Here is a 10,093-nt window from a genome sequence, read left to right on the forward strand (position 1 = left end):
ACTTTATCTCCTATGAATTTTCACATATCTCAATTATTAATCTTTTTTCTATATCGTAGCTACTTTTTAAGACATTTAACTTGGTGGACACACATTTGCATTTGCATGCCATTAATAATAACTCACTGTTTATATAGCCAATTAAAGTTTACAGAGAACTTTTCTCACAACAACCTTGTAATATAACTACCATGTACATTTATTTAAATTATTATGGACATGTTATTGTACACATATTTATTTGTGGAACAGGAAGCTCAAAGAAATTGTCACTTGCCCAAGACCACAAAGTTAGTAAGTTGCCAAGTTCTCACATGAGCCCTTCTCACCGATAAATCTAATATTCTTTACTTTATATATATCTGCTGCCTCTTCTATAAGTGATAGTCTGTAGGTTAAGAATGAATTAAAAAACAAGTATTTATAAAGTGCCTACAAGGTGCCAGGAAGGCCCTTTGGTAACACGGAATCTTTCACTCATTGGGGAAGATTCAGTAGAGTGGAAAAAGTAGGACCTCAAATAAATTCCGAGTCTTTCTGTTACTATGATTTTCTATGAAAGTTATTGACCAAAAAACTGGGTCTTTCTGTATCTGATAAACTTAGCCCTTCACAGCAATGGAAGGACCTAAAAATTTGCAAAGGACTCATAATGCAAAGTGCTGTCTACATCCAAAGAAAAAACTGTAAGAGTCAGAACGCAGAATGAAGCAGACTATTTTCTCTTTGGTTATGTTTTGTTTTGGTTTTTCTTATGGTTTCTCTCATTAGTTTTAATTCTTCTATGCAACATGATTACTGTGAAAATGTGTTTAATAAGAATATATGTGTAGAACCCATAATAAGAATGCAAGTCATCTTGGGGAGCAAGGGGGGAAGGGGAGAAAATTTAAAACTTATGGAAATGATTGCTGAAAACTGAAAACAAATAAATTAAATTATTAAAAATTAAAATGCAAAAGACAGAAAAGAAAAAGAAAAAACCTGGGTCTTTAATTAGTCAAAAACAATTGCTGAAGTACTGTGGAGAATTAAAAAGTACAAAGAAGAAGCAAAATTTGTCCTTAAGGATCTTTTCAATGTGTATTCACATAAGTATGGTGTGAAGATTTCCAAGAATTTCCAAAAGAATAGTTCTTTCTAGAGTCCATCTGAATGAGGACTTGGTCTCTATCTATTGTGGCTGTCAAATGGAGCACAGATACAATTCCAATCCAACTAAAATTGATAACAAGGGATTCCAGCTACTAACTCATAGATGCAGAATCTCAAGAGATAAAAGAAACCTCAGAGGTCATCTGGTCCAACTGGTAAGTGAACATTTATAAATTCCTTCTAAAAGATACACAGCAAGTGATCATTCACTGCTTAAAGATTTCAATTATGAAGAACCTATTACCTCCCGAGACAACTTGTTCCATTTTTTTACACAAATTTATTAAGGAGTTTCTCCTTATACATATAAAGCTAAAATCTACCTCTTTGCAAATTTCACCTACTATTCCTAGTTCTACCCTCTGGGAGTCTGTCTGTGTTTGTCCTTCATTTTCGAGGAGGACCATGACATCAGAGAAATGATGACATAACTTGCACCTGACTTTGTTTTGGGTGAGGGAGGACTGTGCAAGGTCACCAGTCTCACTTTCCCCTCCTGAGCCATCTGGATCCACTGACCAGATACTCATCAGGATGACTGGTGAAGGCCCAAGATGTACAGTATTTGATAAACTGAAGGACAAAAAAACTCCTAAGATATTGGACTCCATTTCTGGAAAAAATGTAAAGCAGTCTGGCAGGAATCAGGTTTAGATCTTACCCCTCCATAGGAAATGTTTAAAATGTTTTTGCATGTAAAAACACTGTGTGATAAATGCAACTTCTACTAAAACTATGCCAAGATTTATTATTTATAATTTACACCAATTATAATTGGTGGAATCAACCTCACTCTAGGTCCTGCGAGTACACAAAATAAGTCTAACTCTCTCTTCACATAATAGTCCTTGTAGCACTTGAAGACAACAGTACTGACTAAAACAAAGTATTTTTTCTAGGAAAAGTATTCCCATATCACTATGCTCTAGGTCATCAACCTATTCTACTTCTCCCCTAAGCATCAGTATGAGTTCAGGGGCACCATCCTATCCATAAGAACTCTAGCCCCTTCATCAACTTTCATCAGCAGGCATGAACATATGCATCATTTTCCAATCAGATCATTGTTGTCACGTCCCTCCTCACATACCATATTTGTTCCTATATCCTCATCTGAGTTTTAGCAACAATGTCTTTTAATTGTTTTTTAAACAGGGTTCCTTCTTTTTTCTTTAGAGGTCCTTCACTTACCAACATCCTTTAAAATGGCAAAACAAAATCCATACCCATCTATTATAAGTTCTATAGCAAAATTCTTTTTCAATATTTTACTGAGCTTTCATTTACTGTATATCATTTGTTGTATATTCCTACTCTAAAGAAAAACAATTAATTTTAAAAGTCTCTTTAAAAAGTATCTTATCCAAAAATATAATTGCTGTGAAAAGTTACTCTTAAATGTTAATTGCTCATGGTTAGTTCAATATAAAAAATGACAATTCTACCTAAATTAATTTACTTATTTAGTGCCATACCAATTAAACTACCAAAAAATGACTTTATAGAACTAGAAAAAATAGTAACAAAATTCATTTGGGAGAACAAAAGGTCAAGAATATCCAGGGAATCAAAGAAAAAAAAGGGAAGGAAGATGGCTCTATTACAAAGTGGTAGTTATTAAAACAATCTGATATTGATTAAGAAATAGGGTGGTGGATCAGTGAAATAGATTAGGTACATAATACACGGTAGTAAATGACCATAGTAATGTAGTGTTTGATAAATTCAAAAACCTAAGCATTTGTACAAGAATTTACTATTTGACAAAAATTGCTGGGAAAACTGTAAAGCAGTTTGGTAGAAACTAAACAAATGTTTCACACTGTATACTAAGATAAGGTCAAAATGAGAATGTGATTTAGACATAAAAGGTGATGTGAGCAAATGAAGGAAACATGGAATATTTTACCTGTCAGATGTATAAGAAAAAGAAGAATTTATGACTAAACAAGATAATAGCATTACAGGACATAAAATGGATAATTTTGATTATATTACATTAAAAAGATTTTGCCCAAACAAAACCAATGCAACCAAAATTAGAACAAAAACAAAAAGCTAGGGGTAAACTTTTTAAACTTTTACAGCAAGCTTCTCTGATAATAACCTCATTTCTCAAATATGTAGAAAACTGAGTTGAATTTATAAGAATATAAATCATTCCCCAATTGATAAATGGTCAAAGAATATGAACTGGCAGTTTCCAGAAGAAATCAAAACTATCTATAGTCATACGAAAAATTGCTCTAAATCACTACTGATTAAAGAAATGCAAATTAAAACAACTCTGAGGTACCATCTTACATCTATTAGATCGGCTAACATGACAGAAAAGGAAAATAATAAATGTTGGTGGAGATGTGGAAAAATTGGGATATTAATGAACTGCTGATGGGAGTTGTGAACTGATCCAATCATTCTGGAGAGCAATTTGGAACTAGGCCCAAAGGGTTATAAAACTGTGCATACCCTTTGACCTAACAATACCATTGCTAGGTCTATTTCCCAAAGAGATCAAAGAAAAAAAAGGACATAAATAAATACGAAAATATTTATAGCAGCTCTTTTTGCAGTGGCAAAGAATTGCAAATCAAGGGGATGTCCAATAACTGAGGTATGACTGCATAAATTATGGTATATGATTGTGATGAAATACTATTGCACTATAAGAAATGATGAGCAGGATGGTTTCAGAAAAACTTGGAAAGACATATGAATTAATGCAAAATGAAGTGATCATAACCAGAAGAACACTGTATATACAGTATGATGATCAACTGTGAATGACTTAGCTATTCTGATCAATACAATGATCTAAGACGATTCTGAAGGACTTATGATGAAAAATGCTATCCCCCTCCAGAGAAAGAAGTGATGGAGTTTAAATGTGGACTGAAGTATTTTTTGGGCTTTCTTTATTTTTCTTGGATTTTTTTGTTTTTTCTTTTTGGTCTGTCTTTTCTTTATGGCCAATATGGAAATATTTTACATACATGTATAATCTACATCAAATTGCTTGCCTTCTCAAGGATTGGGGTAGGGAGGGAGAGAATTTGGAACTCGAAATTTTTAAAACAAATGTTAAAAATTGTTATTTTATGTAATTGGAAAAAAACTGAAAAGTTACCCCTGTCTCAAGCTATCCAAAAACAATATATATCCTATTTAAAATGAGCTTGACATACTGTAACCAAGAGCGGTTAGCAAGCTCTTTTACCCTGAATGCCACCAATCTAAGCCCAAGGCATAGGAAGAACATGACAAAGTATTTTCAGAAAAATAGCACAGGGAGTAGGAAAAATAATTTGAAATATGGAGACTTTGGGTCCACTAAGAATCCACTCTCTTTGTTTATCTCTCATGGTAGTTCTGCAATTGGGAAACTAACAGTAATATCACAGTAAGATTGAACCAAAGTAGGTCATTGGTTGCTTCTGCCATTATCAGTATGAAATGGAACTTGGGGGTGGGGCAGGAGTGGGAAGGAGTTTAACAGGAGAGACAATACTAAACAACTTTGTTCTGGAGGGACTTGAAACCACCCTACTAACTGTTAAAAGAGGTGTCTAAAAGGAATGGGGTAACTGTTTAATTGTGCTACATCCTTTCTTTTTTTTCCTTCACTTTTTTTCACTTTAAAAACTGCTCTCTCTTCAAACAATAAAGATATAACCAAGTATAAAATAAAAGATAAGTTCTCTATTCTTGGTACAGGCTAATTCACAGAATGATATATGGAAAGACTTTTTTTTACATCCATTTGACAACTTAAAAGTTGTTAAAATATTTTATTTCTGAAAAACGGTTTTCTACAAAGGAATCACAGGATCATAGATCTAGTGCTGGAAAAAGACTTAAAAGGAGATCTAATCCAACCCCCTATTTTGACAGATAAGGAAAGTGAGGCCCCCAATGTGACTAAGTGCCTTGTCAAAGATCAAAGACGGTAATTTGCAGAGCCAAGATTCAAAAGCAGGACCTCCAACTCCAAAAACTCTGTTCTCTCCCCTGCACCATGATGTTTTGGAGATATTTAAATAACAGACCGTTTGTAGTTTTGTTCCAGGGTTTCTTTGCCTTGGCAACATTTAAGAATCAGTATCAAATTCTTGATATTCTTTATCTCAAGAACAGCACTGCCCTATGGTATGAGAATAAAAATTTCTTCAAACTCCAAGCTTAGTCTCATTATGAGAATGGGAGGGGAATAAGCATTTATCTATATCATGACTACTACGTGCCAGGCACTGTGCTAAACACTTTATAATATCATCTCATTCGATCCTCACAACAACTCTTTGAGCAAGAGTTATTACTATCCCTATTTTATAGTTAAGAAAAATGAGGTTGACAGTTTTTGCTTTGTCTGAAATCATGATTACTTTTGCTGTTGTTTTGCTGTTCTCAGTCATGTCTGACTTCATGATCCCATTTGGGGTTTTCTTGGCAAAGATACACTGGAGAGGTTTGCCATTTCATTTTACAGATGAGGAAACTGAGGCAAACAGGATTAACTGACTTGCCCAGGGTCACACAGCTAGTAAGTATTTGAGACTGGATTTGAACCCAGGAAAATGAGTCTTCCTGCCTCCAAGTCCAGCACTCTATCCACTCTTACCACCTAGCTACCTATACCTAAACCTATCTGGGCTTTTTTTTCTCTCATCTGTAAAGTGAAGGAGATTTACCAAATTATCTCTAAGCACCTTTCCAGCTAGCTCTAAAAAGTGTATGATTTTACAACTGTCAAATGATGGTACAATCAAATATAATATGACTTCAGAAGAGAGCAAGATCATAGAATCATAACTTTAGAGTTGGAAAAGACCCCAAAGGTCATCTTGACCATCCTCTTTGACAGCATGGACTCTCTTACTTTTTTATTTTCACATATAAGCACTTAATGCTTCATTCATTCTATTTGTTCATGGCTTCTAAGAAAAAGTGAAACTTTAGCTGGGCCATGAAGGATGGGTAGGATTTGGATAGGTGAAGTGGAAAAAAGAAAGCAAGGAAATGAGGGCAGGTAAAGAGATAACATGAATAAATCCTTCAGACACAATAATATGTAAGTTGTGTTTTGGAGAGAATGAAGAGAACTGGTTTAAGTGGTGATAAATAAGGCAAGTTGTGAAAATAACATTCTAGACATAAACTAAGCTGCTTCACAAAGAATTTTAGATATTAAATCCAAGTCATTTTACAATCATGAGACCAATTCTTAGTGATATGACAAATGGACAATCAAGTGCAGGAAAAAAAATTTAAGTATTTTTAAAAAGCACAAAGATGAATGCTGTCCTACTACATAACATGCATGTATAGGCTCTAAGATTTCCCTACTGCCAAAGTAGAAAGATTACCATTGAGCCATTCTAATTTCTAAGCCATATTTATATAATTACTATCAGCATATTGCAGAGATGAATTTAACATCCTGGTCATACAAGTTTACTTCAGGCCCTCAAACAAAAATGTACAATTTTCCTCCCATGCATTCTATCTTAGGAGGGGACAAGGAGAGCTCTGCAATTCTAAAAAGGTGGTTTAACTCTAACAATCTGAGTAACTTCAATAACTTTTGGTGGTACTACTTGCCATAGGTCCCAATGTTAATGAACAAAATTTCTTTGAAGAGAAGTAAGCAAGCAGAAGAGGAAGAGGGAGAAAGAAAAGAAATACAGGAGCCCCAAAGCATATTACAGGCTTATATTGATAAGATTCTGCTTATAAATGTACTTTGAAGTTAAACACTCACACCTTCTCTTAACCTAATTAATTCCTTATTGCATTAAGTGGGCCTGATCAATCCCTTGTCTAGAGACATGTATTTCTTGACTAAATTTATTTTATTCATATCTCCTTTATAACTGCCCCAAATGTTTTCTTCCTGTGGCTGCTGGTATACCAGAAATCCTCCCTCCCTTTTACCCTACTCCTGCAGCCTTGGAAAATGGGATGCTGCTATAGTATAAGAAGGGGAAGGGAAGGGATGTCATCTCCACTGCACTGAAGGAATATGCAGGAAAAAAGAGGAGAGGCAAAGGAGATGTGTGCCTGATGTTCTCACCTGGGCTCTCCAAATATGTTTTCACACAGATGATGAGGTTCTACTGGTTGGGGTCTAGGTTACTTTATAGTATTATAAGAAAGCCCAACAAAAGTAAAGGATAATGAAAAAGAGCACTCTGGAAGCTGGGAGCCCTCATTTTCCTGCTAGTAGCTGTGTGACCCCCTCCCTGAACCTAGACCTCAGCTGCCTCATAGATAAAATTAGGGACTCAGGCAAAATAATTCCTAAGGTCTCTTACAGGAGTATGGTGCATCATGGAGAACGCTGGATTTGGCATTAAGAGCACCTGGGCTCAAATCCTAGCTCTGCTACTTATTAGTTAAATGACCTTGGAAAAATCACTTATCTTCATCTGTAAAATTAAATGGTTGAACTATATCTAGTCCAGTGCTAAATCTGTGATCCTATTATCCTATGACCTCTAATAGCCTACCAATCTAAGTCTGTTTAACCCATTATGTGGCTAAAGTAATAACACTATGGAACAAATAATATTGTTGATTAGTACCGAGGTTATAGGCGACCCCCAAATTAGGAAGTAATGGGTTTCTAAAGTTTTTTTGCAAGTTTGTTGTTTGGAACTTGGCATTTTCTCCTCAACATCTCTGAAGATGATAATCTTCAGTCAGAAGCTTGTTAGCATAGTGCCTTTCACATAGCATAAATATTTCTTGATTAATGACTAATTCCCTCCAAGCATATGTACACAGCCAAATTAAACAAGTGACTTAACAGTCCTAGAAATGAACCAGTCACAAAAACTCTCTGAAAAAGGAAATATAAATTGTGGTCAGTAGATGCCACCTCCACCCATCAGAATGTATAATATAAAATATTACCTTAGATATAATATACATATTATATATATATCACAATATAAACGTCCAACAGGCAAAAGGAAGGAAGGTGTATCTGGTTCATTTCTTAAACTTCTCCAAAGTGATTCTATAGAATAGTTACAGAATTCAAGCTTCAAGTAAATGTAGTTTACAAGAAAAATCACACCTAGAGGCCTTTTTATTCTTAGCATCTAAAGCTGCCTTCAACAGAAGGAAAAGCGTAGAAGTGCCACCTCCAAGTTACTTATTATTCAATACCGGATTTCCCACCAAATCCCAGTTTCTTTTCTTCCTACTTTTTTGCAAGTCATAACTACTTCCTACACGATCTCAAAAAAAAAAAAAAAGGCCAGACGAGATTTCTTTTCAAAAGCTCCTATAAACAGCTTCTTCTGCAAGCTCAGAAAATAACACGAGAATCTTCATGGGGGGGCGGGGGAAGGGAGCCAGAGTTACAAGTATTGATTAAGGGTCTGCTCTATAGCTGGCACTGCATTAAGCACCGGGGATACAAGAAAGAGGGAGAAGATGTACTAAGAACTTATGTGCTTGGCACTATGTGCCAGGGACTGTACTAAGTGGTGGGGGCTACAAAGGAGAGGGAGGGAGAACGCCGAGCGATGGGGGGAGAAGGGAGAGAGTTTTTATTAAGCATTTACGAGGTGCCAGGCACTGTGCTAGGTACTGGAGGGGCAGTGGGAGGGGGAAGGAGAATAAGCGGAGAAGAGAAGGCGTTTTCGGACACTTCCTAGGGGCCAGACATTGGGATACAGCGCTAAAGAAGGAGGGCAAGAGGGAAGAGAAGACTCTGTAAGCAGTCCAGGCTCTGCGCTCCGAGATGGGAACACAGAAACAGCGTCCGTACCCCAGGAGCCCAGAGCGGCCGATAAAGCATAGAAGGGACGCGGCCGCGGGAGCCTGGGGCCGCAGCGCCGGGGGACCCCCGCGGGCTCCTGCATTCATTCCCTCCTCCCTTCAGCCCGCTCCAGGTCAGGGGCCGGCAGGAAGGCTCCCGGGACCGCTCCAGGCGGGAGTGACCCAGTAGTAACGCCGGAGAAGAGGAAGCCGAAGGCGACGCTAACAAACACTCCCCACTCGGAGCCCGAGGGCGAAGTCCTCCTCCCGGCCCAGTCGGCCCTCCTTCCTCCGCTAGGAGAGCCTCGGGCGCAGCCCCCAGATCTCAGCCCGGGGGAGGAGCCCAACCTCCAATTCCTGGAGAGCTCCCGGGGGCGGGGGCGTCTCGGTCCCCAGTCCGCCTTCCCCCCTTTCTCCTCTCCCCGCCCGGCCCCGGTACTCACAGAGGCAGAGCTCTACCACGAAGGTGTAGTAGGACCAGCAGATGACCACGGCGATGAAGAGCACCGGCACCCAGGCCGCGGTCCACTGGCAGCAGCGGAGCAGCCTCCAGGGCGTCATACTGGGCCGGCGGGCCAGGCAAGCCCGGAGGCGCGTCCTGCCGCGGACCGGCAGCTGCGGAAGTCTGGCGGCCTGCTGCTCCTCCCTCTCGTCCTCGTCGATGGCGAGAGCCCCTTCTCCTTCCTCTTCTTTTTCTTCCTCTTCTTTTTCTTCCTCCTCTTCTTCTTCCTCCTCGGCTGTTGTCGTCGACGGCGTGGCCCTTCCTCGCACTGACCTCTTACCCCGCCCTCCCCCACCCCCCATTCCGGCCCCGGCCGCCGCGAGCTCCAGCAGGTCCGCGCGCCCGCCGCAGCCGGCTGGGGGGTGGGGCTAGGCCCGAGGCCGGGGCCGGGGTGGCCTCCGGTGGGAGGGGGGAGAGCGAGGGAGGGGGGGGGGGAGAGAGAGAGAGAGAGAGAGAGAGAGAGAGAAAGAGAGAGAGAGAGAGAGAGAGAGAGAGAGAGAAGCTGGGGGAAGGGAGGACTGGAGACGGAGAGGGGCGGGGCCCCGCGCGGAGGGAGGGGGCGGGGCTCGCGGGGGCGGGGCCCGCGCGGAGGGGAGGGCTGCGAGCGCGGCTGGGGAGCCGCGGCTGCCTACGGGTGGGCTGGAGAAGAAGACCCCGGAGGCTCGGCTG

General features: G+C 39.8%; 1 protein-coding gene across 2 annotated transcripts in view; it reads right to left on the reverse strand.

The window, feature by feature from the left end:
• Positions 1-9,850, reverse strand: part of ZDHHC20 (zDHHC palmitoyltransferase 20) — a 104,600-nt gene extending 94,750 nt beyond the window's left edge. The window contains exon 1 of one of the 2 annotated variants that reach the window (XR_011967567.1): positions 9,366-9,850. Coding sequence is in view for 1 of the 2 variants with exons in the window: in XM_072611710.1 (XP_072467811.1) it covers positions 9,366-9,726 (361 nt within the window). In the remaining variant the exon portion in view is untranslated. The remainder of the gene's footprint in view (positions 1-9,365) is intronic. The other variant, XM_072611710.1, reaches the window with a different exon arrangement.
• Between the last annotated feature and the right edge of the window lie 243 nt (positions 9,851-10,093).

This window comes from Notamacropus eugenii, chromosome 5 (assembly GCF_028372415.1).
Source record: "Notamacropus eugenii isolate mMacEug1 chromosome 5, mMacEug1.pri_v2, whole genome shotgun sequence".
Lineage (NCBI taxonomy): Eukaryota > Metazoa > Chordata > Mammalia > Diprotodontia > Macropodidae > Notamacropus > Notamacropus eugenii.